This window comes from Stegastes partitus, unplaced genomic scaffold (genome assembly GCF_000690725.1).
Source record: "Stegastes partitus isolate 25-593 unplaced genomic scaffold, Stegastes_partitus-1.0.2 Scaffold251, whole genome shotgun sequence".
NCBI classification, from domain to species: domain Eukaryota; kingdom Metazoa; phylum Chordata; class Actinopteri; family Pomacentridae; genus Stegastes; species Stegastes partitus.
This window is the reverse complement of record NW_007577982.1, coordinates 21,113-48,943: the sequence shown is the minus strand read 5'-3', so window position 1 is coordinate 48,943 and position 27,831 is coordinate 21,113. Positions and strand designations below refer to the sequence as shown.

Below are 27,831 nucleotides of genomic sequence, written 5' to 3'. Positions count from 1 at the left end.
ATACAGGCAAAGCAGAAAAGGGAAAAGCAACACAACCCCTCTGGAAGACTGACAGAACGTCTCTGAAGAAATGTGGTGTCCTCATGCAACGTAGGAATCTCAGCAATGAAAGATGTACTGACTGGTTGCATTGAGTTCCTACTGTGGGGCCTGTTTAACATAGTAAGCATGAAGTGCTAGGTTTGAAATTTGCAGTTGCTGAGCGGCGACACAAGTTTGTCTCATTTGAAGTTCATGTGATATTGCTCAGATGCTATATACTGTAGGCCTTTAGTAACTTCAGCATATAAAAAACAATATATGCACATGCTAACAAGGTTTAACAATAGACTTTCACCAAAGATAGTCATTAAAATACAATAAGTAAATAGCTGCATGTTTATTATTCGGACTTCAATTAGTTTATTGCCTTCAATTAATTCAATTGTTCCGACACTTTCGAAGGCCCCAAACGCCTCACAGACGTCACAGCAGCCCCGCCCCTTTAATAACATTGTGCACGCGCTCCAGCAGAAAGACTTCCACCGAGTAACAGCGCGCGCCCGCGGCTGCACGGCGCTAATTTGGAGAGTTTAGTAACGAGAAACCCGCTGGGAATAACTCGCTGTTATTACAGACGTGTGGACGACGGCAGCTCAGACGTTTGGAGAACATGGATAGAACCTTTACGCAGCGTTTTCGTGACTTAGCGGACGCGTAAAAGCGCGTTCCGGAGGCGATATGTGTGTGTTTTTTTTTCTGTCAGGAAGTTTGACGTTTTCGACTGAAGATCATTTCTTGCTTTGTTTTGGTTGTGAAAAGACTTGCTTTGGCTCCGGACACCGCTCGGCAACTTTGTGACACAAACGACTGAGTTGCTACAGTTTGTGTGTTTTTGTTTTTTTGTTTTTTTTATTCCAGTTTGTCTCTGGAGCTACGCGAATTCCAAACATCGATGGACTTTATCCAACTCTCTCGGAGTGCGAATAAACGGCTAAAGGTGGTATTTTTTTTTTCTGCCATTGTCCTGTTTTGCTTCTCAGTCGTCCATCACGTCTCTCTGAATTAAAGTCATCTGTACTTTTGACTTCAGGCCACAAAGGCCTTTATCTTTTTTTTTTACCTTTACGCTGTGATGCCATGCAGTTTTTTGCAGCGCAGTCATAAAAGTGACGATATCTGCAGCCCAGAGCGTTTTGGACTCAAACCTGGCAACGCAGACGAGTAAAATCTGCAATGTTAGCAGGAAGAGAGGCCATCAAAATCACGGAAATCGTTCGGTGTTTCCTTCTGGCGAGCTGTTACGCACAAATGGATTTCATACGGGCCACACGCTTACTGTTACACCTGGTTCTGGGAGCTTTTTAACGGGGACACAGTTCTCACTCCGGAAAAGCCTGAAAAGCGCGACTTCAGAAAATGTTTGGGAAATGTGAGTTTTCCAGAGATCCGAAGAGACTTCTGCGGCGGCTCGGGAGTTTGTCTGCGGGCCACAGCTGGATCAGTTTGATGTAGCTTTTCCATCGGAACATTTTCAGCTGTCTGATTGTTTTTACAACCTGGGAAGAGTCAGGTTTGTGTGTGTGCGCGCGCGCTCCAACCTTCCGTTACCGAGGACAAGCCCCCCGGTACCTGGGGGGGGTCAGCCCCGCCATGGCGCCTTCAGACTCCGGTGTGTCGGTGTGACCGGGGACACCGATGGACGTGAGCAACGGCTGGACCTACTGCGTCATCATTTGTGCCGCGAGACACCGGTGACCGGAGTCGACAGGTGAGTGTTGTGAGCATGCGCACGGGACGGGGGTGACAGGTGGGGATTGTGCTGCGTTCAATTGATACAGAAAAACAAAGACAGGGTTCATCTGCTCATCAAAACCTGTTAATGAAGATGTTTCTGATTATTTAAGAGGGTATATTTCCCAAATTAGAAGGTGAGTCCTGAAACTTTTATTTATCTTATTGGCCTCAAAGTAGTCACATCTTAAGGATGAAGAGTCTTAAAAATGTTTGCACCTATTATTGTGCTATATTTACAAAAAAAAACCAAAACTAATTTACCACACAAAAAAAAGGATCATCTGTTTCGTCAGTGTTTGCTTAAAAATGTCTATCACATAACTTTCTTTCAGGAAACACCATTAAATACATTTCATCTAGAGTTTTGAGCAGCTCTGCTCCAAAAGTCTGTAATTTCTCTCTCAATTTACAACAGGTTCGCTGTAAAGGTTGAATTTTCTGCCCTTGTCCTTTCAGCTCGTTTTGTTTCTCAGTTGTTCGTCCCATTGCTCTCTTAAATACATGCATCTGTGCTTTTGCTTCGGCCCAGACAGGTCTTTATATATTTCTACATGATGTTTATCGTGTCAGAATGTTGTTTGCAGCAACACCCCATTTGTAGTCGCAATGAATTAAATTATGTATTGAAAGTGACAAACACATCTAAACCATTGCAAGCACTTGTATTGGGAAGTAATGGAGTATTAGGATCAGGAGATGATTTGAGGTAGTTTTGTAACAGGTGAACTCACGTCCTTCTGGTACCTGAAGCATCACCTTGGTGCAGTGCGTTGTGGATGTTAGTTCTAGAGCTGCACAGGGTACATGCAAGATGGCAAAGAATACAGACGCAACCTGTGATCAAGCACAGAGTTTCTTTTTTTTTCACAAAACAAGCAAGAAAAAGTTGTAATGAATATGGCATGTTTTTTACATATAACTTGAAGTAGTTTTCTTATTTTGCCCGGTAATGTGGACAGAAAAAAAGTGTTGTATTTCATGTCAACACCTGCCAGTGGGCCGTCACAATAACGGTAGGAATGATAATGTTATAATTCCTCTGCAGGAGAACTCTTATGTTTTCTGTAATTACAAGAAAAAAATATGTGCATGTGCAATCAGTCAAAATGAGTGCATATGTATTGGCATAATGAATATTGGCAATATCACGCATCCTTATTTATCAGGATATCTCAAGTCTACAGAGAAGTCATAATATGTTATACTAGAAAGTGTTCTGGACCAAATGAATTTCACGATTCTAACAGCATACCCCTGATTTATAGATTAAAAGTAAGTACATCATAGTATAAATTGAATATAGTTAAATATATCTATAAATAAACTGTAACTAACACCATATAAATAGATCCAAAGCAGCAGTAAATGGAAAAATGGTCCAGACCCCCACAGTGATAAAATGTGTGCATAATGTGTTACTTTCAGTCTTTGCATTAGTTCCTACATAGTTCATGGTTTTTCCTGCAGAGAGGTTTTGTGGCCAGTTTTGTTAATTGGTGTTTCATTTAATCAAGTATAACAAACATTTTTATTCATTAAACAGTCCTAAATAACAGGAAAACGCATTTTTGTCAAATGAAGCAACAGAGACTCATTCTCTTTACTGATGGATCCTACTGCTCACCCTCAACGGTCCAGTTCTGAGCCAGGAAATACCCTGCAGTTGCTCCTTTATATGACATGAATGCAGCATCAAAGGGACGCAGATAGCTTCAAAACCTGCTGTGTAAATACAAACCGTTTGTCTCAGTACCACTAGATTATAGGCTATCGGATGAGTTCATGTGATTGTTTTGGACTTAAGAAGTAGGAGGGAAGAAAAACACAGACATTTTAACCTACAAATGCAGAACTAAAGATGAAAGAGACAGATTAGATGGTGTAAAGATGTGACACCTGAAATGTCATACCTGATTGGCTCCTCTTGTGATGCGTTCACAGGAAATAATGCATTCGTCTCAAAAGAGAGTGGTTGTTCCTGCAGTCGATACCTGTATAATTTTATGCAGGCATGCGACACAGAGGGCCAGCTTCTCTTTATAACTTTACATATGGTTTATATCATGTCAACATGCAGAATGAGCTGGATTTTCAAACCTCAGATTGTCATACGTACGCTTTTATTTCAGATGTATATTTCAACCTAATTCTTTGTGTGAAAGCGCCACAAAGGACATTTTCTAAAACTTCACGTTGCCAAGGCAAGCACTGGCTCTTTGTCGAGATTGCAATATTTAAATGTGGTGGGTTGCCCTAAACCAAAAGCACATGTGCACCTGAAATGGGAGAGACGCATCAGGCCAGGGGATTTTGCTGTGAAGCCCTGAGTCCAGATGCATCACTGGCCTGAGACAGAGAGGACCGCGGCTGGGAAAAACAGCTTCAGACTAAACACCTCTCAAAGCAGACAGAGAGGAGAGGGCGGAGGAAAATCCATGTAAATCCTGCTAGTCCTGGAAATGTGATACAAGGAAAATAAAGCAGGCACAGCTGACTGGACTGGTAGAGCGCAGCCTCGTCCTCCAATGAATTCCCCACATTCCGCTTGGGAGGTAATTAAAATCAGGAGAAGCCGGAGAGAGAGGCTGAGGGTAGCTTGAGGATTGGACAGAGAGGTTAGTTGTTTTGTTGTTGACTACAAGCGTCACTTGAGCTGCGCAATTTGAGGTTTTCTTTCTTGATGAAGCACCCTTAGTGTTCTCTTTGGAAACAGTTTGTAGTACACAGGCGCTCTGTGTTACCTGAGGTGACTGTACACTCCATGACACAGTGAGAATTTCTCACTTCATAAACTCCACGTTATTTCATAGGGTAGAAATGCCAAAAGCATGAAGTTCGAAGGGTTGAAGGACAAAAGTGTTTGGCACCTACGCCGTTGGCAGGGGAACATGAGAGCGAAGGAAGCTCGGAGGCAATGTGGCGACGCTCCGCAGACCACAGACGGACGTGCCCGGCATTCCTGTGGGTGATTATTACCCAGAAATCCACAAAGTCAATGAGCTGCCTCAGGTGCCGATGCTGCTTATTTTATGCACAGAAGTTTCCCGCGTCCCTGTTTTCCTCTGTGACAGCTTTCTGACTGACAGACTCTGCTGCAGGCTCCGTCCTCAGACACTGTTCGTCTTGTTCTCTGACCTTGTTTGACCTGTTTATTTATCCCAGTTATACTCTTGATGAAACTAGTTGTTCTTTAGCCTTATTCTAACCCGTAACTTCTGGAGATTTTTTTTTTTTTAAGATTTTTTTTTACAAGTCAGCGTGACATCTTAGCATCTTGTCTTAATCTTCGGCCGCATAAAGGATCCCAAGGAAACAGTGTGGTATAGACAGTCTACATGTTTAGAAAAGAGAGTTGAATTGAATGCAAGATTGACTAAAAAGTTTGTATAAAATTGAAAACTGTACCTAATTTAAATTTGGCCATCATCCTTGTTGAAGTAGTCTCCTTGTGCAGTGATACACTGCTCCTAGTGCTCCTGCAATGAACGTCCCATTACGTAAACATGTCAAGCACCATCTGTGTTGTTCACTGAATCGCCTAATCTTGAGCTTGAATTTCATTTTGGGGAAGGGGAGGAAGCTATTGGAGGCCGTTTCTTCTTCTTCTATGTGTAATCAAGCAGTGGGAGCTCAATCATAGCACAGCTGGAACATAAAAATGCCACCGCACCACAGTTCAGGTTGTTTGAACTGAATGACATTACAACTGAGCTCTGCTTTGACAGTCCGACCCCGGCGGACGAATTCTCGGTGCACAGCCACGGGAAATGTTAAAACGCCGATCATGTTCGTGGTGCACTCCTGACATGATGCGTTTTGTCAGGCTTGGGAACTCTTGGCTCTTCTTTTGTAAAAAACTGCTGTTTCTTCTGTTGGTGGCAGCCGCAGACCCACCTCTCATCAGCAGTGATGTGCATGCACCACAAACAGGACCAGAACTTTTAGATTACACCTTGTATTAGCAGATATCTAAATTGAGGTGCTGGAATTGGAAGGTGAAAAATCTGATGCATTCCTGGTCTCCAGTATAATGAGTAAGGATTATTTTTTGGTTCTTTTACTTGCTGTAAGTCAGGTCTGTCAGCATTACCAAGCAGTTTCTGGTCCATTTGTGAAGTTTGTTTGAGGACATCCGAGTCACAAGAGCTCCTTTGTATTCTCCTTTGTTGAGTTAGTTTAACTTCCATGGTTTATTGGTACAAATCTGAGGGAAACCCTCTCCATTCAAGGAAATGCCTCAGTTTATAACGCTGTTGACGCCTTGAACAGGACCGATAATATTGCCTTGTTAACATCAACAATGGAGTTAAGACACGGCTGAGTTTGGATTTTGCAGCTCGTGCGAGCAGAGTCGTCTAAAGCTGGTAGATATTTAAAATGGCAGAAAACTTCTCGTAAAGAACATTCTTCCCATATAAACCGGGCCAGAGCGATCGCTGCCAGTGCAGCTTGAATTTCAGCCGTTTCCAATTGTCATTCTTTCTCATGGGCAAAAGCACAACACACATTCTGCACTGCACACACTCTCATTCACTGAAGCTTTCAATCAGAAAAATCTTTAGGTCTGTGTTGTGCAGGCTAAGGTTACATGCCTGCAAGGAATCTAGCATGAGAAACACTCTAATATGTAATTCAATTACCCAGATGCTATATAAGAAGAGTGTAATACAGCCTCTCTGTCATGCCTGCTTTCAGACCTCTTTCCTTATGTCGTTGATGTTTTGTGAGCTGATGTACTTGCACACTGACGAGTTTTGTAAGACTGATAACCTTTGTCATATGTCATATCCTGTCTGACTCAATGATTCACATCCTTCTGCAAATAAGAAAAAGTTAGCGAAACAGGTCAACCTCAGTTATTACAAGCTCTGTTCTTATAACTGATTGATTTCTGTGTTCACCTCTGCAGGCTGTGGGTGGGTTGGCACAGCAGAGACGAGTTTCTGAAGACTGTTTTGCACAAACAACGCTACAATGAGTAAGTCCTGTGTATTCTGATGTTAGGCAGACATTGCTTGCTCAAAGCACGAGATAAAAACTCACGCCAAACGCCATCACTGAGGCTAAATCCTCTGCAGCAGCAGCAGCAGACACGTCAGGTGAAAGATTGCTTTTCGGCGTTCTGGAGATGGAGGTCTGGTTGTCTCAGCTGCCCCGGGGCTGTATGATGTCTGTCCAAGCTACACAAGGGAAATATTTTCCCTTCGTGAGCTACTCCAGCCAAGGCAGAGCTTGCCCTGAGATCAAACATGGGAATAGGCATATCGAAAACACTGCACGTCTTTCCTGCCTCGCATACGCTGTCCCAGGATAGTCTCAGTATGGCTGTAGTTAAACACGACTGACTAATTGTTTGCACACACCTTTTAGTGCTGAGCTAAGTGCCCATGGTTTCATATCACTCCTGATCCTGTCTGCCACACACACACACACCATCCATTTTCCTATCTGTGCTCTAATAGTGTGTTTTTTTGCCAACCCATTATGCTCTCCAGATGAGAGGCAGGCTCTCCACTCCATAATGAAGGACCTGGTTGCCCTCCAGATGACGCGGTGTCAGCCTGTGTTGCCTTACGACAGCGGCAAACCCAAGCCAGCGGCTCAGGCCAACAGACAGGTACAGCGTCGATGCATCACAGTCAAGCTGTGAAATAATTGAACTGACAATGAAACAGTTTGGTTACACATTTAAAAACCTGTTGGCAAGTTTTAAAGGCATGTTTTGTTTTTTTGTTTGTTTTTTTGTTTTTAAATCTGCCAAAATTGCACCATTTATCAGAGCTGGAAACTGTAAAAACAGGAGGAATTGTCAGATTTTCAACTTTTGGTCAGTCTGTGAGCTAAACATCTGGGTAGTGCCACTCCACTGGAAAACCAAATCTAACCTTAGAACTGTAATATTTAAAATTCTTGTCAATTACTATTTTTTTTAATGTATGTCTCTTTTTTTAAATGGCAAAAAATTAACTATTTCACCAAATTCTGTGCAGCTCGGTGCAACCAAGAAGCCATTAGTGACTCATCAATGACCAGCAGTCATGTAACAAGAATTCTGTGACTTTACGGCTGAACTGCAAGCTGTGCTTAAACATAGCAGATAGAAGACAAGTATGGAAACAAATTCAAAATTTAAGTAGTAAAATATCAATAACATGTTGAGTCACTATTTTTCCACTATAGCTAACACTTGTGGTCACTTGGAGAAATACTGTACAGGTTGATTCCAGTTTTTTTCAAATTTTTTGTATAAAAAATAATCATAGGAATTCAGCTCTATTTTATTATTTTTTTTGCTTTTTAAAAAATGATTTATGGCATTTTAACAGTGTCAGAAGACATTTCTGAGTTCTCTGTCCTTCAAGCCATGGTTGTGCTGTTTCCGTAGAGGTGCAGGACTTCATATTTCAGTAAAAAATTAGCCCACAGTGAGGGGAAATGTGACAGGAGCATCAAAAACAAAAATAACACCCAGACACTGCTTAGAGTTCAGAGTAGCACCTACATTTGTCTGTTTTGTTGTGGTCCCAAAACAATAAGGTTGCTTCTGCGAAAATGTCAAATTTAACTAAAAATGTTGAAAATAAATTGCTTCGAAATCGTGAAGGTGAGATGTGTTGTAACCGACAGCGAACAGCCTTCTGTTCACAACATGGCTCCTTTAAGTTGTACCCACTGACTTTAGAAGTCAGGAGAGTCTTAAATGTTGACAGAATCCATTTTTATTCCCAGTAACTACTGGTCTGTCATTCATGGAATTTTATTTATGGAAGCTTGGTATAATAAAGCACAGTATAACCGGTTATTCAGGTATATTTTAAAGCATGTTCGACCCTCAGAGTTGGCTAATTTAGGATAATGACGGATTAATTACCAAAGCTGCCACCCACCGTTATGATTACTCCTTCACCTGAGACTCATTAGATCCAGTTATTTTCAGCTTCTTCTCTAAAAATATGTTCTGCTTGTGTGGGAATTTGGCCAGCTAGCCCACCCACTCATGCTCTTGACCACAGTTGGATCCACAGAGAACATCCGAAGCAGACATTGTGTGCAGTTTGCTTAAAGGAATAGCTCAACATTATGGGAAAGAATCTTATCCAGCTTTCAGCAACAGTTGCATCAGAGGATTGATATGACTCTTATATCTGTACATTTTATACCCCGATTAGCTAAAACATTAAAACCAGTGTTCCTTCAGCCGTCCTCACGGGTATTGCAGGGACACTGTCCTCAGGCTGTTGGCATGAAGGGTTGTGCTCAGCCTGCAACAAATGTCAAGCTATGTTGTTTATGCCAACATATGCGTGAATGCCACACTGTAAAAATGTAAAAAATACTGGGCAAAAAAGGGTGAAAATCTGGCAGCAAGGGTGCCAGAAAACTGTGTTAAAAAACTGGAACACTGTAACAGTTGAAGTTGTAAAAACTGTGAAATAAAGACATTTTTTTTGCTGATCTAGAGTTTTTATTAGATATTATCTGGAAAATCTGGAAAACAGCAGTTTAATTATCTAAAAGTTACATTTTATATAAATAATTTTATTTCAAAAAGTAGTGTCTGCGAAATAATTGTATTTTTTGCTGATTTAAATTACATAATAATTTTTTGATGTGGCCACTATTTAGTTTCAACCGTCAACATTTACAGACTTTTTTCAGTGATTTTACTAGATAATATATGTAACGTAAACTCTGCATCTGGTGAAAAACTATTTACCATTGTTGAATTCTTAATATGCATATTTTTTCTTTTATAAATTGCAAATATGTGTTTAAAAAATTCTCTGCTGATTTAAAATAGTGTAAAAAAAAACATTTATAAAAATACAGATTTTTGACGTGAACATCATTGACAGTTTTTATGGTTTGAATTTAAATTAATTGCATAAACTATTATCTGTAATTTAACAAGACAGAGAAAATCTTCAATATAACATTAAGTTCCTCAAAAATTAAAGTTCAAAGATTCTGTTTTTGTTTTTTTTGCTTTTTTTTTTTTTTACAGTGCAGGACTCAAGGTTTCCCAGCAGAACATTTCATTGTGATGAGATGATCGATGTTGTACACGCCACCTGTCATTGGTTTTCATGTTGTGGCTGATGAGTGTACATGTGCAGCTAGCAACTTAAAAGAAAGACTGGAAATAGGGAACCAGCTGGCCTGGTTCTGTTCAGAGGTAGAGAAAAACCTCACAGTTAAATCTGCAGAAAAAAACTATTTTTTGAAACCACAATTCACTATTTTACAGTATTTCTGGGCTGTATTTTTCTTGGTTGGGATTGAACTAAGTATTTCTTGTTTTTGGCATCATCATTTAGTGTTAGTAGGGAGGTGAACGTGAGAGAGAAATGCAGCAGAGCTCTGTGGCTGGATTTGAAGCAGGTCGTTGCAGTTCATGGTCAGCATCCTAAATCCTAACCCAGAGGAATCCCCCAATTTGCAGTGCTACCCTTGTGGGTTTGTGTGCGGATTAAACAAATGGCAAATAACTTAAATTAATTGGTGGGCTTTGGAGGTGCTGCTAGGTGAAGTTTGTTACCTTTGGACAGAGCCGAGCTAGCTGATCTGCCTGTTTCCAGCCTTTGCAAAGCCAACCGGATCCTGGCTATAGCTTCATATTTACTCATTGACAGTCAGGAGCCAGTCTTCTCATCGAACTCTCTCCAAGAAGGCAAATAAGCGTATTTCCTGAAATGTAGAAGCAGTCTTGCAAAACAAGAGATTTTCTCGCTGGAACAGCATCTTCTCTGCCATCCAAATACCCTCAGTAACTTCGTTTGCAGTTGTTATGAGTGGAAGTGGGTTCTCGTGAATGATGAAGCAGGGAAAGAGGCAGCGAACAATGTTTGTGCTACACATGCAAGTGGGTTTTGAAGAACTCTTTGACCTTCTGTTTTCTTTTTAGGATGATGTCAGGATAAAGTTTGAGTTCTCAGGCGAAAGGAGGTGAGTTTGGTTTGGTCCTTATTTGCATGCATGTTGTGTGTGTGTGTGTGTGTTGACATTCTACATTCGTATACCTTACATCCATATGCAAGTCAGGGAGAGCACAGAGGAGACATAAACACATTCACTTAGGCATGCTGTTCTCGTCACATGTTCCAGTTCATGAGAAAGAGCACTTCTCAGACTCTGACACACACTCCAGAACTTAATTCAGCCTGGTATGTGAGCTGGAGAATGGAAGGGGAAAGGACTGTGGTTAGCCGGCGGCTGCCAGCACAAACCACAAATATGCAAGGTGTACTTAGAAGAATCTGCACACACTGAACACAGCAGCTCGTGTGTGTTTTGTTTGCACGTGTGCATGTAACTCAAAAGCAGTTTCCTTGGCAGCTGGTTTCTCATAATCTGTCTGTCTGTGTGACTTCTTGATTTTTCATGTGTAGGATCCTCATGTTTGGGCGGCCTGTGCAGTTCGAGGAGATTCAGCAGAAAGTAAAGGCAGTGTTTGGCCAGCAGCTAGACCTGCATTATATGAACAATGAGGTAAAGTGGAGTCTCTGTGTGTGTTTTCACCCTCCGTCTCCCCGCACTCAGCCTGTCCTCCTTCACCTCTCTCAACAATGTAGTAGATCAGTGAGTCCAGACACACTCAGAGTAGCTGACAGATTGTCTACTGTAGTGAATTCAAATGTCCAGATCTAATCAACTAACAATCTCAGATTTTAAGTTCTTAAATTCTTTTGTCACCCCCTTTCACATCCTCATTTGAGAAACTAATTTTCTATTTTTTCTTGAGAAATGACTTAAATGCTTATTATGCTAATTATTTATCTACATAGTTGCCAATTCTTATTGTGTCATCTCTATGTAGGTGTGTGTGGATGTGTGGTCATGTCTGGACTGTGTGTGGCCATATTTGTCTTGTGCAAGATGTGATCAAGAAGTTCCAAGATTGCTCCTATAAAAATCAAACTTCGTACCTGATTTACATTTGCCCACCGTCTGCTTTAAAGTAGTCTCCTTGTGCAGCCGTACACCTCTTCCAACAGTGGTTGTTATTAGGGATGTTAATGATTAATCTTTAATTGATTAATTGCCAGTAATGATTTACTGGTCAAAAATATGTCAGTCGATGAGGCAGAAGACAAAGGACGTGTATTTTAGAAAATGTATTGTCGATTAGCTCTAGTACCTGGTATGCCATGAGGTGGAGTCTCTTATTGTTTAACACTGAGGAGGTGGTCAGTTGGACTACCAGCAGTGTCATGTTGACAAGCATGGAGCATTGTGGGAGTTCAGCTTGCTAAGTGCCACCATGAGAAAGGCTTCTGTGATGCTTAATGCCTGCCGACCACATCCAAGTCCACATCCTGTTGGTGAGCACAAGTCGCTTTGAGCTAGTAGCTGATAGCCTGTGCTAGTAGAGTGGCCCAAATCATATGACGTGAACTGCTTGACTTGTGTCATGTGACCATGTCCACGTGACTGATCGTGTGAATGTTTTCTTATACATTCACGTGTTAAACACTGCAGTTTGGTCTCTTGATGGTAGCCACAGAGCCTCCTCTTGTCATCACTGATGATCCTCCACGTGAAGGTTGGACAATCCAGCTGCTGACTGACACAGAATGTGATGTTTGCTCACTGCTCCACTTTGAGGTTCATGCTGAAAATACAAACGTGCACCTTCCAGTGGAAACAAAAACATGTCTAACATGTTGATAGCAAGGTGCCACATAACACCCTGACGGTTGCTGCTCGCACATGTTGCACATGTCTGTGCGTACTTGGAAACTTTTGGTCACACATTGCCTCATGCATACATGTGTATCTGTGTTTTCTTCATTGATTAAATATTTGTGCATTTTAAAACACATCCAACAGCCTTTGTGTGCTTCTGAATCTTGGCATGCATTTGTTTATATGCATTGTTGACTTTGTGTGTGTGTGCCCCTGCTTGTCTTGTGTGTTGGCAGTTGTCCATCCCTCTGCGAGGTCAGGATGACCTGGACAAAGCAATTGACTTGCTGGACCGAAGCTCCAACATGAAGAGCATAAGGATACTGCTCCTCACTCAGGAGCACAGCAACGTAAGACACACTCTGAGCATTCACAGAATACCATTGCACCACTGCCATTTCTTCACCACAGAGCCATGTTGTGAAAAAATCTAAGTTCCTGATTTACTTTACACTGACTGTTCTGCTGACAATATTTTTTCGATGTGTTGAAACCTCTTGTTCTTATCTCTTGAACCGCAGGCCTCTACACCCTCCCATCATGCGCCCTGCAAGCAGGTGAGGATCAAGTCGTCTCAGTCCACTGGAGATGTCAGCACGGTGTACCAATCCTCTGAGCCAAGGGGGCGCCACCTCTCGACTGGTACATGCCTTAAGCTGTTCTAATACTGACTCCAAACAGGAAATCTAGTTGGGTTATTTCTCCCAGAAGCCAGAAATATTTTGTTAATATTCAGTTACGGTGGCTGTCATGTGGAGTTTTTACCTTGATCTCCCTTCTGTCGCCGCCTTCTGCTCTCTCGCTCGCTGTTCTTTCTTTTGCTTCCCCTTCTCGCAATGGGTCCTCTTCCTTTTCCTGTTCACCATCACTAGACGATGCCTGCTGGACAGCAGCCAATCAGATTAGGGAATGCTATTAGTGTGGCGGACCAGTGGTCTGCTGGAGGAGCAGGAGGGGTCACAGTGGCTCCAGGAGGACTTTAGAGCTTGACTTTGTGACACCACCAGGCCATAAATGCTCCGCGCGGTCGCTCTTTGGAGGCCGAATGTCAGCAACCGACACTTTCATTTGCAGTTTTCTTTATCTTTGTGGCTCAGGAGGGAGACGACTGCGTCACAAATCTTACTGCGTGTCCTTGAGTTGTATTAGTGTAGTCTCGGCTGCTGCATGCTTTGTTTTTCACTGTGGAAAACCAAATCAGCTGCAATAGAGTATAATAATTCTCGACAGTTTCAGAATTCATGCAAAGCCGAGCATGCATGTGATCAGCCGATGCACTCAAAGCATATTGTCTTTCACTTTGCAGTCCTCGAGTTTGTAAAGTGCACATATTCTTTTAAATTCTATGTTTTTTCATGTGTATAATCTTTTCCTTTACCCTCATAATTTGTGTCTGATCCCAGGTTCTCAGAACACAGGGCGTAGTTCGCCGCCTCCCGGCTACGTCCCCGAACGCCAGCAGAGGATTGCCCGCCAAGGTTCATACACCAGCATAAACAGTGAGGGGGAGTTCATCCCCGAGACCAGCGACCAGTGCGTGAGTCACCCCTTCACTATTAGTGGAGAAAATAAAATAGAAGTCATATGGTGTGTTTGTGATTTGCCACAACATAAACAGCTTTTTTTCCCCCTAATCTTAAATCAAGATCGTCTCTGGTTTTGCTCATTAATGGAACCTTTGTAGTCTATGTTGCAACATCTTGGCTCATATTCAGGGATTTTGGATTTGAGTTATTAAGAAGTTAAATAAATTTGGGAGTAAGAAGTCAAACAAACCACTAAGGGAGTCCCCACATTTGTTTATCCAGACACATGTTAGGTGTTCAACAGAGAATGAAGGTTTTCAAAACATATTTCTTTTTGGAACATACCGCTGATTTTCCACTGTGCCCGCTGCAGGTGCTGGATCCCTGGAGCAGCGCAGAGAACTCGGTTTCTGGAAGCTGTCAGTCTCTGGACAGCAACTCAGACAGGTGACCAACAAACTCTCGTTAAAGCTGCCTGCCAGGAGCTCGAGACTCATTACGCATTTTATTATCTTTCCATTACAACTCTATAATTGGAGGTTTCAGAACTACTTTAGCTGTTGCTGCTCTCAACATCTCTCACTCTTCTTTCTGTTGCAGCCCTTCACTGAGGAAGTCTCGTATGCACAGAGCCAAGAGTTACCCTGATAATCGTCAGGAGTGCTCAGGTGAGGGCCAAAACAGCAAGAAAAAGCCAGACTTTCCCTTTGACTATGCAAAAACAGTCACAACATATTGTGACTGTTTAACTTGTGGTGTCGTTTTTATCCCCCTGAACCCCAGGCAGTTTTCTGGGCAATTTTTTTGCTGTTGTTGCATTTTCACTCGCCGTGGGCTCATTTTTCACTGCAGTATAGAGTCCTGCACCTCTATGGAAACAGAACAACCCTGACCAGAAGTAGAGAGAACTCAGAAATGTCTTTTGTGCGACATAACAAAGTGATAATACCAGTAATAAAAAAGAAAGATATAGCAAAATTGAGTTTCTTTGATATTTATTTTTTACACAATTTGAAAAATCCTTTTTTTAGTGTGGATTTTAATCTTTAGATTAAATTTCTCTCTGGCAAAACTAAAAGTCACTACGAGGTCAAGGTTTTTTTTTCTGTTTTTACAGTTTCTGGCTGATAAATAACCTGCTAGCAGCTTTAAGGGTTCAGAGGGTTACCTATAAATGTCTTTAAAGCCATCAGGACATGACTTCGGCGACATGTTCGTGTTTACAGCAAACTGAACTTTCACAAACTGACGGCACGATCTTGTATGTTTTATTAAATATTTGATCGACTCTTAATAGTGATGGTTTGTTAGTGAAGTCATGCACAAGTTAGTGTTAACCAGCTGCAAGCTTATAGGAACAGTCAAGTTCAAATCTGTTGTGTTCTTTCTAGGTATAAGCTAAAAGAAAGAGCATAGAAGTAGCTCACGTGAATGCAGTGTGACCCAGCGTGCACACACATGATTGAATTACAGTGTAATCCTGCTGACCTGCGACCCTCTGCATGTTTGTTTCCAGACAGGGAGAATCATGTGTATGACAGGGTAGCAGGGAAGGGAGGCACCTATCCTCGGAGGTACCACGTTTCTCTGCATTACAAGGACCACAGTGAAGGTAAGACTAAGAAGGTCAAATCTACATTCATCGATTATGTTCATTGTCTCTCTTTGTATTATTTTCTCTGTCTGTAGTCTCTCCTGTTCATCTTATGATATTAGTCTCAACAACACTTTCTCCTGGTCTCCTTCAGGTCGTCGAACATTTCCACGGATCCGTCGTCCGCAGGGAAACCTGTTCACTCTGGTGCCCTCACGGCGGTCGCTCAACGGCAGCGAGGAGAGTCTGGGCAGCTGGCAGCTGGTCGATGCACAGGGCAGGCTGCGACCTCAGGATCGCTCTGTGGCCCATAAGTGTGAGTGCTCACCTAACTAAATATTACGTCACTGTTTAGGGTGACAAACATTCTTCAACAATAAATGATTCACTGCTGGGTGCAAAGGCCAATACCAGGGCTGGATATTTTTAAACAGAAGCTGATAGTTGGAATGAAAAAACTTCAGTATTAACCCTCTAAATTCCTCTGGTGGACCAGGCACGTGACCTTTAAATGACAAAATGACACTGTTCAGAGCCAGAAACTGCAAAAACAGGAAAAATCATGAAATTTTTTAAACTTTCTGCAAGTCGTTGAACTAATCATCTGTAATATGCACTTCTGTCAGGAAAGCTAAGAAAATCTAACCTGGAAATTGTGATATTTCATCATAATGTCTATATTCTACATGTTTTATTAGAAAATTCACCAAAGATCAACAATTTGCTGAAACCAGATTCTGCAAAAAAACAAAAATTGTACAGTCCTCATTGCAAATAGTGAAGCCATTAGTGACTTGGCTACAACCAACAGTCATATGACAAAAAATGTGCGATTTTCCATCTGAACTGAGTTGAACTGCAGCCTGTTTACTTAGAACATATAGAAGAACAAGTATGAGACAAAATAAAAATCTAAGTTATCAACGGTTTGTTGAGCCACTATTTTTGTGATGCTAGGAAAAATGTATAAATATAAATAATCAAAGACTTTCACCTTCATCAACTGCTTGGTGTTCAGCCGGTTAAAATCATGAGTGGGGAAATATTTATTCAAAATAGAAATAAGCAACTGTGTGTTTACACGTTTGTTTGTTTTCTTTCAGCGCCCAGTGCTCCAGTGACGTGGCGTCGAGGGAAGCTCCTGGGTCAGGGTGCGTTTGGTCGGGTTTACCTGTGCTACGATGTGGATACTGGGAGAGAACTGGCTGCCAAGCAAGTCCAGTTTGATCCTGATAGTCCAGAGACCAGCAAGGTGAGATGCAGCTTCTAACACTAACATGGAAAGTTTTTACAGAGACTCCATGCTGGGTTTTTCTTTGTGTGTTCGCCGCTTCTCTCTGTGGTACACTTCAGAATATTTCCACTATTTTTTATGGCTTGCTGCCTCCTGTTACAGCTTCAGTTGTGAAAGAAAAATACAGTTTGCTTTGCAGACATTGCATGTGCATGTTGACATTTTGCTACCCCTAGTTGAGCATTAAATTTCTGCTGTTTTTCTCAGGAAACAGCATCATGACCTCCTTTCTTTTACCTGAATGATGACATTATTGTCTTTTACTGGAAGATATTTAACTTAAGTTTGTTTTTTAGTGACAAACCCTGAATCTGCTCCGATGTCCAGCTGGAAAAGTGCCCAAAAGTGACTTCATGTGTTAATCTGTTCAGGCCGTTATGCTGGAATGCAGATAGTTAGCGTGATCGGCCGAGCGTGGGCTTAATGAGTGAACCATCTTCCATCAAAAACGTTTTCTGGATTTGTGCCACAAACTTTATTTTGTCCCCTGATGCACAAAGAAAATAATCAATCTGCAGGAAAGAAATTCAATAAGTCAAGAAGTGGAATGCATCGAAGAGCTTGTCCTTCCTCCCTCGACCCCCCTCTTCCCCATTTTAATGTCTTTTCCTGTCTGCCGCAGAGAAAACATGCACTGTCACTTCCCGTATCTGCGAGCAGCCGAGTGTTGTGGTGCTGGAGGGTGACGGGTCGGCAGTGCCTTGACCTCCGATCACCCCTTCACTCCTCCAGTCCTCCCCCGCCAAGCTTGTAGCAGATCAGAATCAGTTGTTGCTTCTGTTAGACCGGCTTCTGTGTTGGGACTTTGGGATTACTTTGCGACTTCCCTCTCTGTTGTGGCCTTACTCTCTGATGTAAACACAGGAACTTCTTTTGGGGAACTGTGCTATCGGTTTTCATTTACTCTCTGTTTCAGTTTTCACTCTCGGCAGACTCCACACGCAGCTATAAATCGCTGTTAGTCATCCCTGTGTTTATGGCTGCATTTGTTTGTGATTATTGGTAACTGATCTGACAGAGCCTTTGGGGACATTAGTCACATCTGAAATGAAAACAGTAAATCAATGAAGATGCACAGCTCAGAGATTACAGCTTTTATATTTCATTAGCTGTGGTTGTTAATCCTACTTGTCCATGTTTTCCTGCAGGAGGTCAGTGCTTTGGAGTGCGAAATCCAGCTGCTGAAAAACCTGCATCACGAACGCATCGTTCAGTATTACGGCTGTTTGAGGGACCACAATGAGAAGACCCTCACTATTTTCATGGAGTACATGCCGGGGGTGAGTGCAGGCAGCTTTAATGTTACACATTCAGAGTAATAATTGTTTCAACAACTCAAAATCTGTCCTCTCTTCTTAGTGTTTTAGTTCAATCACATTTAGAATATATCATATCATCATCATCATCTCCAACATTTTTTCAAGTGCCCACAGGTGTTACCAATACTAGGGAAAAAATGGTGGCTCTACATACTATAGATATTTTACTACTTATATTTCAAATTTGTTTCAATACTTAACTCACTCACGGCATCTCGGTTGTATCTTGGGCTTTTTTTTTTTTTTTAAGACATGTTTTTCAAACCGTCTGGTGGGTTTTGGGGTTCAGAGGGTTAATCTTGGCTCAGTGTTTGGTTCCTTCTTCCGTAATTGTGTAGCCTAACTTGTAAAAAAACAAACAAACTAGTAAGATAAAAACTACATCCTCTTCAAGCTCACTTCCACTCTGTTCGCATGGACAGTCCACCACATTAGTTGCCAAACTAGACCAATTAACAGGAAATGGAAGTGGGTTATAAAACCAACAGCGATTCTCCATCAATACCGACTAACTGCGACGCCATGTCGTGTTTGTTATTGAAGATACTCTGTAGAAATGTCCATTCTGTGCAACAACCATACATTAAACTGCTCAAACTAAGGTAGACATTTAGTTATTCCCACATGAACAACTTAAAAAGTACACTTTGTGAGGACTAAATATTCCAGACTCTTGACTAGAAAATAATAGATGTTTGATCATTTGAAAAAGATTTTAGTCTAAGTTTTGTTTTTCTCCGTAATGAAGCCCCCTTAATGAAGGCTGCTTCATTCAGCTGTGAATATGAGAGTTGCCCTCCATGATGGAGGCAGAGTAGGGAGGGTCTATTTTGAAAAAGACCCAAAAAGATTTTAAATGATGTTATTACTAAAGCAGAAAAAGGTGAAAAAAAAAAAAACTCAACACTTTTTTGTTTTAGGTTTCTCTGTTAATGTTCTCTGCGCATAATTGCAACTCTGACATTTTTATTTTACCTCCCTTTCCACTTCTGCGTCTGTTCTTTCAGAAATACATTTGAACTTCGTACAAAATTTGGTATAAATTACATATTTTGTTCAGTTACTGTAACTCTTCATAGGTGGTCAGAATAAAAAATGTAAACAACTAGATTTAGAAAGGTAAGATATAAATATCTCTCTGATTCAGTAAAAGCATATTTTTTAAAAGATATTTCATCTAATTAGCTTCACTACTTTACCCTCTGTCCAGGTTTGTGGTCTTCACTCCTGCATACCTTTACAGTATGTCAGCTCTTGCCCCGATGTTTTAAAGCAATGAAACAGTTGTGATATTTCCTATCAGGGCTCAGTCAAAGATCAACTGAAGGCCTACGGAGCTTTGACGGAAAATGTGACCCGGAAGTACACCAGACAGATCCTGGAGGGGATGTCGTATCTGCACAGCAACATGATTGTACACCGGGACATCAAAGGTAGTCCTGTTTGACTACAGACACCTGAGCAACACACTGTTTAGGAGCTGAAGAAATATTTAGACAGACTTTTAACCTCGAGATGTTTGGGCCTTCTTGTATATGGAAGATGATTGGTGAGATATAATATTTACATGTTCAGGTGCCAACATCCTGCGGGATTCAGCGGGCAACGTGAAGCTCGGAGACTTTGGTGCCAGCAAGAGGCTGCAGACCATCTGCATGTCTGGCACCGGCATCCGCTCCGTTACCGGCACCCCCTACTGGATGAGTCCGGAGGTGATCAGCGGAGAGGGCTACGGCAGGAAGGCTGACGTCTGGTAAGAGCAGGAGGTCCAGTCTGGTCCTTAGATGATCCCACAGGTGCTGCAGACTGAAGCTGGTGTCTTCATAGTGTAATAAAACACACTGACACACAGTCTAACTGACTGCGGATAGAGCAGAAGTAGCAGTTTTTTTGATGCATCAGGAAGGACACTAAGTAATGAAACCGATTATTTCCTTTAGCCTTGAAAAACTTTTTTTTAAATGTAATTTATATTGTGTGTATTTACTAAACTTCTGCAATTGATTACATTCTTTTATTTACAATTGAAAAAAACATGCAAACAACATGAACATGCACATTTTCCAAGTGCTCATTGGTGTTGTCAATACTGGTGACTCTGCATACTATAGATATTGTACTACTTACATTTTTAACTTGCGTAAACACAGCCTGCAGTTCAGCCCAATTCAACCAAAAAAAAATCACAGAATTTTTATCAAATGTCTGTTAGTTGCAACTGAGTCACACATGGCTTCACTGTAAACAGTTTATTTGTAGTGGGTTTTTAAAGGAGACATACAGAATAAAGTGACTTGAATAAACTTTTCTTATTAAACAGCACTTCACCAACAAGTAGTTCAAGGGACATAGGAAAGTTGAAAACCCAGTAATTCTCTCTGTATGTGCAATTTCTGGCTTTTATTAAAAAGGTGCAATTTAACAGTTTTTTTTTTAAAAGACTGCCTGCCCATCAAACCTGCCAGATTTTAAAGCTACCAGGACAAGACAACAATTTGTTTGTGTTTCCAGCAAACTGTCCAACTTTTTACAAGCTAAAGGCCCAACGTTCCTTTTTACAGTTTCACTGTAGTTCACATCTCTACCCCACTTCATTACTTTTGCAGCATCAGAATATAAACTACTTGAAAGTCTGTAAAGTTATAAAAGATATTAACTCTGTGTCGGTTAACTAAAACATTAAAGTACTACAGTATTCACAAGTTAATGTTAGAAAAATTATAATCCAGTGATACCATAATATCTTCAGTCACCATCACAGCGTTGAAAGTCCATAAATTTGTTGCTTAAAAATCCCAGAGCTTCGTGCACCCAGTAAAGCAGGTCGGCGGTGGGGGGCAGAACCTAACTGACTGCCCAGTGAGACGGAGGCAGCCCCTGGCACTCGTCTCTATTGAGCCAATAGAGAAAGGGCCTACCACTGTTGAAGCTGGAGTTTCCTCTTCAGGCCTCAAGAAGCCTGGACAAGCTGTTTGAAGGCCCTGTGTTGCCCAGGCAGCAAGACTCCCCTCTTGGGAGTGATCCAAAGCAAAGGTGAACCAGTACGCTTGGCGTCAGTTCGGCTGCATTAGTTGCCAGAACAATGCTTCAAAACACTGACAGCATCCAAGCCATGTTTTCTGTCCGGGTTTGCTCCCTCAGCCTTTTCCATTTCAGAGGATAACCTCAAGGCAGTAGGAGTTGCTATTTGACCCGTAGGTTGGGCAGTGGTTGGCGAGCACGGGGTGTATTGGACCCAGTTACTGTGTGTTGCCACAGGGAGGCGCTACAGGAGTCTTAGTGCTGGAGAGTCTTTGTCCTGGCAGAGGGAGGCTCATGCACTCTGCTCCTCTCTTCACTCCTCAAATAGAGGAGCAAACCAGTGGCACACACACAAAGCAGGTCAGTGAAAGCAGAAGTCGTAGCTGCTGCTTAGGCAACTCTGCATCAAACAACGCCCAGATTTTTTCCAAGAGCAGCACACTTTGATACTATAAAGGTTTTGCTTAAGCACACATTTTGATACTTCTGAACCACAGGCAGTTTTTTTTTTTTTTTTTTAAAGTCCTGGATTCTATGAATACAGCACAACCATGGGATAGAAGGAGATAAAACTCAAAATAGTCTTTTGTGCAGTATGGCACAGTTTCAATCGCAAGGCAGGTTTATTTGTATCGCACATTTCAACAACAAGGCGCTTTAAAGTGCTCCACATAAAACGTAAAAAGCATTAAAACAAAGTGTAAGAAGAACATAGAGCACTGTAAAAATGTATTTTAACACAACTGAAGGAGTTAAATAGATAATAAAAACATAAAATAAAACTTACAGCACAGTTTAAATTATTCAGAAGCTGCAGCTTTGGTTTATTAAATGAGGCAAAAAAAAAAGTGTTCAGCCTTGATTTAGAGGAACTAAGAGTTGTAGCAATAAAAGCGAAAGAGGATTTTCTTTTATTTATTAATGTCACAAATGTAACCAAAAGTGGGAACAATGGTGGCTCTTCAGACTGTAGATATTTAACTACTCATATTTTAGTTCCAACCTGAAACCCTACTCTGCACATCAACCTGAGAAAGACATTTCAGCGTGCTCAATGTATCAACTTGCTCCTCTGTATCCTGTTTATGAGCCATGCTGCATTTATTTTATTGATCATGTATGTTTGATTTTCCTCTCGTTATCTCAATTAATGTTGCAGAATTTTTTGTGTGTACATTTTCTTGTTGTGTACTTTTGGCATTTTTTTGAACGAAACATGTAGGACAACAAAGTTTTGATTAAATATCACTATTTTAAGCTGAGATCTCATCACAAACACAGTTTCTGTCTCTGATGAACAGATTTTTTGAAAACACAATGATGCCTTTTTAACTTGGTCCTGAGTTTTGGCATTCAGAGGGTTAATGCAACACTTTTACTTTCAAGTATATAAATTAAATACGTCTTCCATCACTTGAATCCTTTAAAGTAATCTACAGTAGTTATGTAGTAGTAATGGGACATTTGCTCTTCCAAAGATATGTGATAGCTGCTATTGCTGCCAGCATCAAACAAACACTGGTGAGACAGATGTCTTGATGTTTTACATCTGAAGTACAAGAAACAACTTGCAGAAGGATTTTCACACAAAAAGCTGCATAATTCTTTAAACCAGCTGTTATCTCTCAGCAAAAGCAGTTCTGTTTGAAAGAGGGGCAGAGGTTATGTACATAACATGGTGCAGAAACACCATAATTCAACGAACCCATTCATTGTAAAGAGGATCCTAAGACCAGGGACTGGCAGGTTGAGACACGTGAACGGAGGGAAAATACCAACTTGTTAAGTGGCAGAAATACTGTGCTCTCAAAAGGAAAAACTTCTTTTAATAAGTGAGGAGGCTGCTGTATGTAACCCAGTTCCTGCCACACTCCCACACACAGAGTGCACAACATTCCCTTATGCAATCTGATTGGGTGGCGACCCACCAGAGGAGTGATGTGATTGGCTGGAGGCCAGTCAGACAGGTCATTACAGAGGTTGGTATGTTCCAGGTTGTGGAGGGGGAGTAGAGCTCCCAGGAGGGCTTGTACCTCCCAGACAGGTGGAGGAGGCCCTCTGCAGACGCTTCCCACTGAAAACATTCCTTCAGAGCTGCAGAGACAAATAGGAGCATCACTCCATGAAAAATCAATCAGCGCCCCCACCTGACTGCCTCAGAATCAGCTGTTTTTTTTCATGTACAATAACTTTTCTATATTTTATGAAGCCATGCTTCAAAATTTTACCTTCATACTTTGACAATTTTCCAAGTTACAGGCCCTCAGTGTGTAGAAAATGTTGTGCGTTTGAGTTTTTTCCAGCATGTTTGAGCCCTCATAACTTCATACGTTCAGGAGATAGACAGGTGAAATTTTCAGTGATGAAAAACACATTTGAGCTCTGTTAGGAACTGTGACTGATCAGCACAATTTTTTATTTTTCTTTCCTTTTTTTTATATGCATGAGCACTGTTGATATTGGATAAATAATCCTAATGCACAGGTTTACATGCACTGATGTTACACCAGAGTGAAAAATGTCCATTGTTTGGTCTACTGGGGGGCTGCAAGGTGGTTTGGTGGTTAGCAATGTTGCCTCGCAGGAAGAAGGTCGCCGGTTCGCGTCCTGGTGAGGACACCCAGGATCTTTCTGTGTGGAGTTTGCATGTTCTCCCCATGCAGTGTGGATTCTCTTCAAGTTTCTCCCACACAGTCCACTACCATGTTGAGGTTAATTGGTGATTCTAAACTGTCCGTAGGTGTGAATGTGAGTGTGCTTGGTTGTCTGTCTGTAGCCCGGTGATAGACTGGTGACCTGTCCAGGGTGTCCCCTGCAGCTGAGATAGACTCCAGCCCCCCGCGACCCTAGTGAGGATTAAGTGGTGTATAGATAATGGATGGATGGATGGTCTACTGAGAGCAGTGCTGGTTGTACCGTCTGACTGAATGTCAATCAACATATCACAGTTTTATTGACAAAAATGCACCAGTTTAATGTCTATGACACAGAGTAATGGAAACAAGTATTGTTACCTATTGTTATCTGTTTTCTGATACCAGAGAAATGTGGGTGCTTTGGATAAACTTTCAGGGGTCATATCACGATGTGGGATAGGCGATCGGTCAAAACAAGGGCTTTGTATGAAATGTCTCATTTTAAGACGGGATAAGACAAGGGAAAATGTACATGTTGCAACAGCTAGATATAAATGAGGCATGGAAGAAGCACGACAAGACTAAAAATAAAGATATAATAAGGATTATGTACACCTTTCACATGTACACATGAGGCATGGTTTTTACCTATAGTTCAACACCAGGCTCATCTTCTAGCCATGAATCCACCCGTGTCAAAATCATGCTTTAATATAATCATGTTTTAGACCTGGACATTGAAAAATATTCATAGTGTGAAGGCTAACTTGTACATATCTTTAATAAAGACATGGAAGTTATTATACCTAAATAATCAGCTGATTCTGAGGGTAGATTTGGTTGATTATATATAGAATGACACAGCAAAGACATGATCTGTGGTATTTTCATGTGAAGTTAAACTGATACATGTTATTTGCAGGAGCCTGGGTTGCACGGTGGTGGAGATGCTGACAGAAAAGCCTCCGTGGGCCGAATACGAGGCCATGGCAGCCATATTCAAGATCGCCACCCAGCCCACCAACCCGCTACTGCCCTCGCACACCTCCGACCAGGCGCGGGACTTCATCCGCTGCATCTTTGTGGAGGCCAAACACAGGCCCAGCGCTGAGGAGCTGCTCAGACATCCCTTCTCCCAAATCCTGTGCTCAGACCTGCCCAGTTTCTGAACCTTAACCGCAGCGTCGCACAGGAGCTTCAGCAGCAACCGTAGCTTCCATTGAAACCCTTCCGTGGTGGAAAATCCAGACATGGAAGTCAGTGTTAAGCATTTTGATGCTTCTAAGAAGATTCTCACATACAAATCCAAAGAACAGTTTGACAACAGCAGTCGACACGGTGCCTTGAAAGCCAGCATGTGCTCTTCCGCGAGCCTCCACAAGGAGGAAACAGAACACAGACCAAGTGTGTGATTTCTGCACACACAGGCACAAATGATGCACCCCAACGGCAGCATTATGGACTCATAGCTCATGCACCAGTTGTGTCATCCTGTGTTTACATTCAGTTGTTATGCAGTCGTGAGAAATACCAGGAATCCCTAAAGTGTTTGACATTGAAACATTTAGCTGTGCACCATTTTAAAGCTATAACAGGCCTAAAGCTCTGAGTTTGCCCGGTGGATGCAGAATGCCACTGATGCACAATAGCGTTAATTGGACAGGGTTCTTCTCCTTTTTTCTATCTCTGTCTTTTTCTCCACAAAGGAATCTCTGCTCTTTAACTTCAGCTCTTAATTTAAGCTGTTAAGGCACTTTTGATTTCTGCCCCTCCAAATTAAGAAAACACTTAGTGTGGTTTAGCTACCTTACAGTTTATGATAATAACAAAGTCGTTATCCTCAGTAGGCATTGATGCACCACTAATACTCGGATCAGATTGTCATCCTGTCAATTACATTTCAACAGCATCCATTTCTCTAAATGGATGCAGATACTACAAATATTCTGTTTGTGGCATAAACTTTTTAAGATGCTACTCAAGTGGTAACTCCTGGTGCAGCAAACAGAACATGTTTTCAACCAGATAATGTTTTTTAAAAATTTGTAAATTTGTAAGTTTTTCTAAGATAATCAATTCTTAATTTATCTGAGATGACTTGAACGGAGTGCTGATGAATGACCGGCTCAAACTGCTATACACCAGTGAGCCAAAACATTAAAACAAAGCTCTCAGGCCTTGATGGGTCAGAGCTGTTTTGAGACTCCACAGTAATATACCGGTGGTTGTAATGTTTTGTCTGATGGGTGTATGCTGATGATGTAGAAAAGCATTCCCCTCACTATCCCTGTTGATGTCCTTCTACCTGTAAAGCTACCTAGTTTGCCACACTGCCTTAATGCATCCAGGACATCTAAGACAATATGTGGATTTCATACAGCATAGGAATTTATATTCAATAGTCTTGGTGGATTTTTCCTTCTAAAGAGCTCATATTATGCTTTTGAGTTTCTCCCTTTACTTTTTTGTGTTCTATAAATGTTTTGTTCGTGTCAGTGGTCTGTACACTTTCAAAGCCCAAAGGTGCTGTAGCAATATACAGTACGGGAAAAGTAATGCTTAAAAATAAAAAAATTAAGGCACTTAAACAGATGATTGTAGGTCCAAAAAGTCAAATTCTGAACTTATAAATATGCATAATATGGGCTCTTTAAGTTTTTCTTTTTGTCTGGACTCTTCAGTCTTGTTCTGCCTTTTGCCTCACTGTGACTTATTCTTCTACCAGCCAACCATCCTCCTCTTGTAGCTCTTCAATACAGCAGGAGTTCTCAGCCGACAAAGTGCCAAAACAGGAGCAGATGAAACATGATGCTGCAGACTTGGTATCAGCTTTGTATCAAAAGTAAAGCAGATGTTGCTTTTTATTGGTTTGAAAGTTAATTTCAGTTTTTAAAAAAATCTGTTGCCTTCTTCCTGTTCAAGTGTGTCTGGCCCAAAATGAGGAGCTTTTAGCTTCAGGATCAATTTAAATCAGATGCACTTTTATGTAAAATGAATGTTATGGGGGTTTTGTTCAAATTTCTTTCTTTCTTTCTTTTTTTTTTTTTGAACTTCAAATGTGAAAATTCGCTCACTTTTATTTATATCCCCATGTCCATTCCAATTAGATGTTATAAGTAAATATAAATGTATAAATATATTTTTTATATTCAGACTGTGTCAAATCTAATGATGCATTCAGGACTTAGTGTTGTTAAAAGTAAATCATTGAAAGCAGCTGGTTTTGCCGACATTACAAAATTGGGGTTTATAAATGAAAAATGGGTGGAAAAACGAACTCTGGCTGCCTGGTTCTTGTTCCAGTGCAGATTTTTTTTTTTTTTCTTTCTCACACATCCTTAGCTATACATTCAGAAGACAGTATTACCTGACAGGTTATGGAAACTTCACATCATTGGTCGTAGTGCTTCGACAAATCTATGAGGTCCCATGAATGAAACCTTTAAAGGCTAAACTTACAAAAGAAACTGCCGGGAATATTTTCTGTGTGATCTCAGTGTTATTAAAACATAATTAAGGGATGTGTGTGAGCCAAAGACGAGCGGGATCGGAGCCAGCGCTGGATGTCAGAGTTCGCTGTTCAACCCAGACGACGACTTTGTTTATCCCAGGGTTCAGACAACGAGTCCAGTATTAAGTGATTTTCTGGGCAAAGGGCTTGCTGCTGCCTTCATGCTAATACAGGAGTGTTTCTACGGAGCTGCTACACGCTAAAGGCAGCTAAAATATGTTCAGCGTTGAAAATAATGTGGTTCTGTTTGAGAAAAAAAAAGGACCCTGGGATAAGCAAATGAACACAAAATAGTTGTTAGAAATCTATATATGTAAATGTATGATATGTATCATGACAAGACTTGCAGTGCAAAGTCTAATGTATCAAATTTATTTTACAGCAAGAAAAGAATAGTATGTTATATATGACCTATATATATATCATGCCCTTTCTTGAAAACAAATAAATAGTTTTTAAATACGTGTA

At 41.2% G+C, this 27,831-nt stretch overlaps 1 protein-coding gene across 1 annotated transcript; it reads left to right on the top strand.

The window, feature by feature from the left end:
* The first annotated feature begins 549 nt into the window (after positions 1-549).
* Positions 550-27,831, top strand: map3k3 (mitogen-activated protein kinase kinase kinase 3). Its single transcript, XM_008281915.1, has 17 exons — positions 550-1,750; positions 6,686-6,754; positions 7,272-7,393; positions 10,682-10,722; positions 11,166-11,265; positions 12,699-12,812; positions 12,984-13,104; positions 13,866-13,999; positions 14,362-14,435; positions 14,589-14,656; positions 15,505-15,600; positions 15,737-15,898; positions 16,686-16,834; positions 18,025-18,156; positions 19,499-19,628; positions 19,771-19,948; positions 24,775-27,831. The coding sequence occupies exons 2-17, from the start codon at positions 6,751-6,753 to the stop codon at positions 25,019-25,021; spliced, it is 1,872 nt and encodes a 623-aa protein (XP_008280137.1). The 5' UTR covers positions 550-1,750; positions 6,686-6,750; the 3' UTR covers positions 25,022-27,831.

What these genes read in the sequence shown, in the direction of transcription:
- map3k3 (XM_008281915.1), top strand. An exon ending in GGGGCGCCACCTCTCGACTG is followed by an intron (nt 13,105 to 13,865) that starts GTACATGCCTTA and finishes GTCTGATCCCAG; the next exon opens with GTTCTCAGAACACAGGGCGT. An exon ending in TGTACACCGGGACATCAAAG is followed by an intron (nt 19,629 to 19,770) that starts GTAGTCCTGTTT and finishes TTACATGTTCAG; the next exon opens with GTGCCAACATCCTGCGGGAT.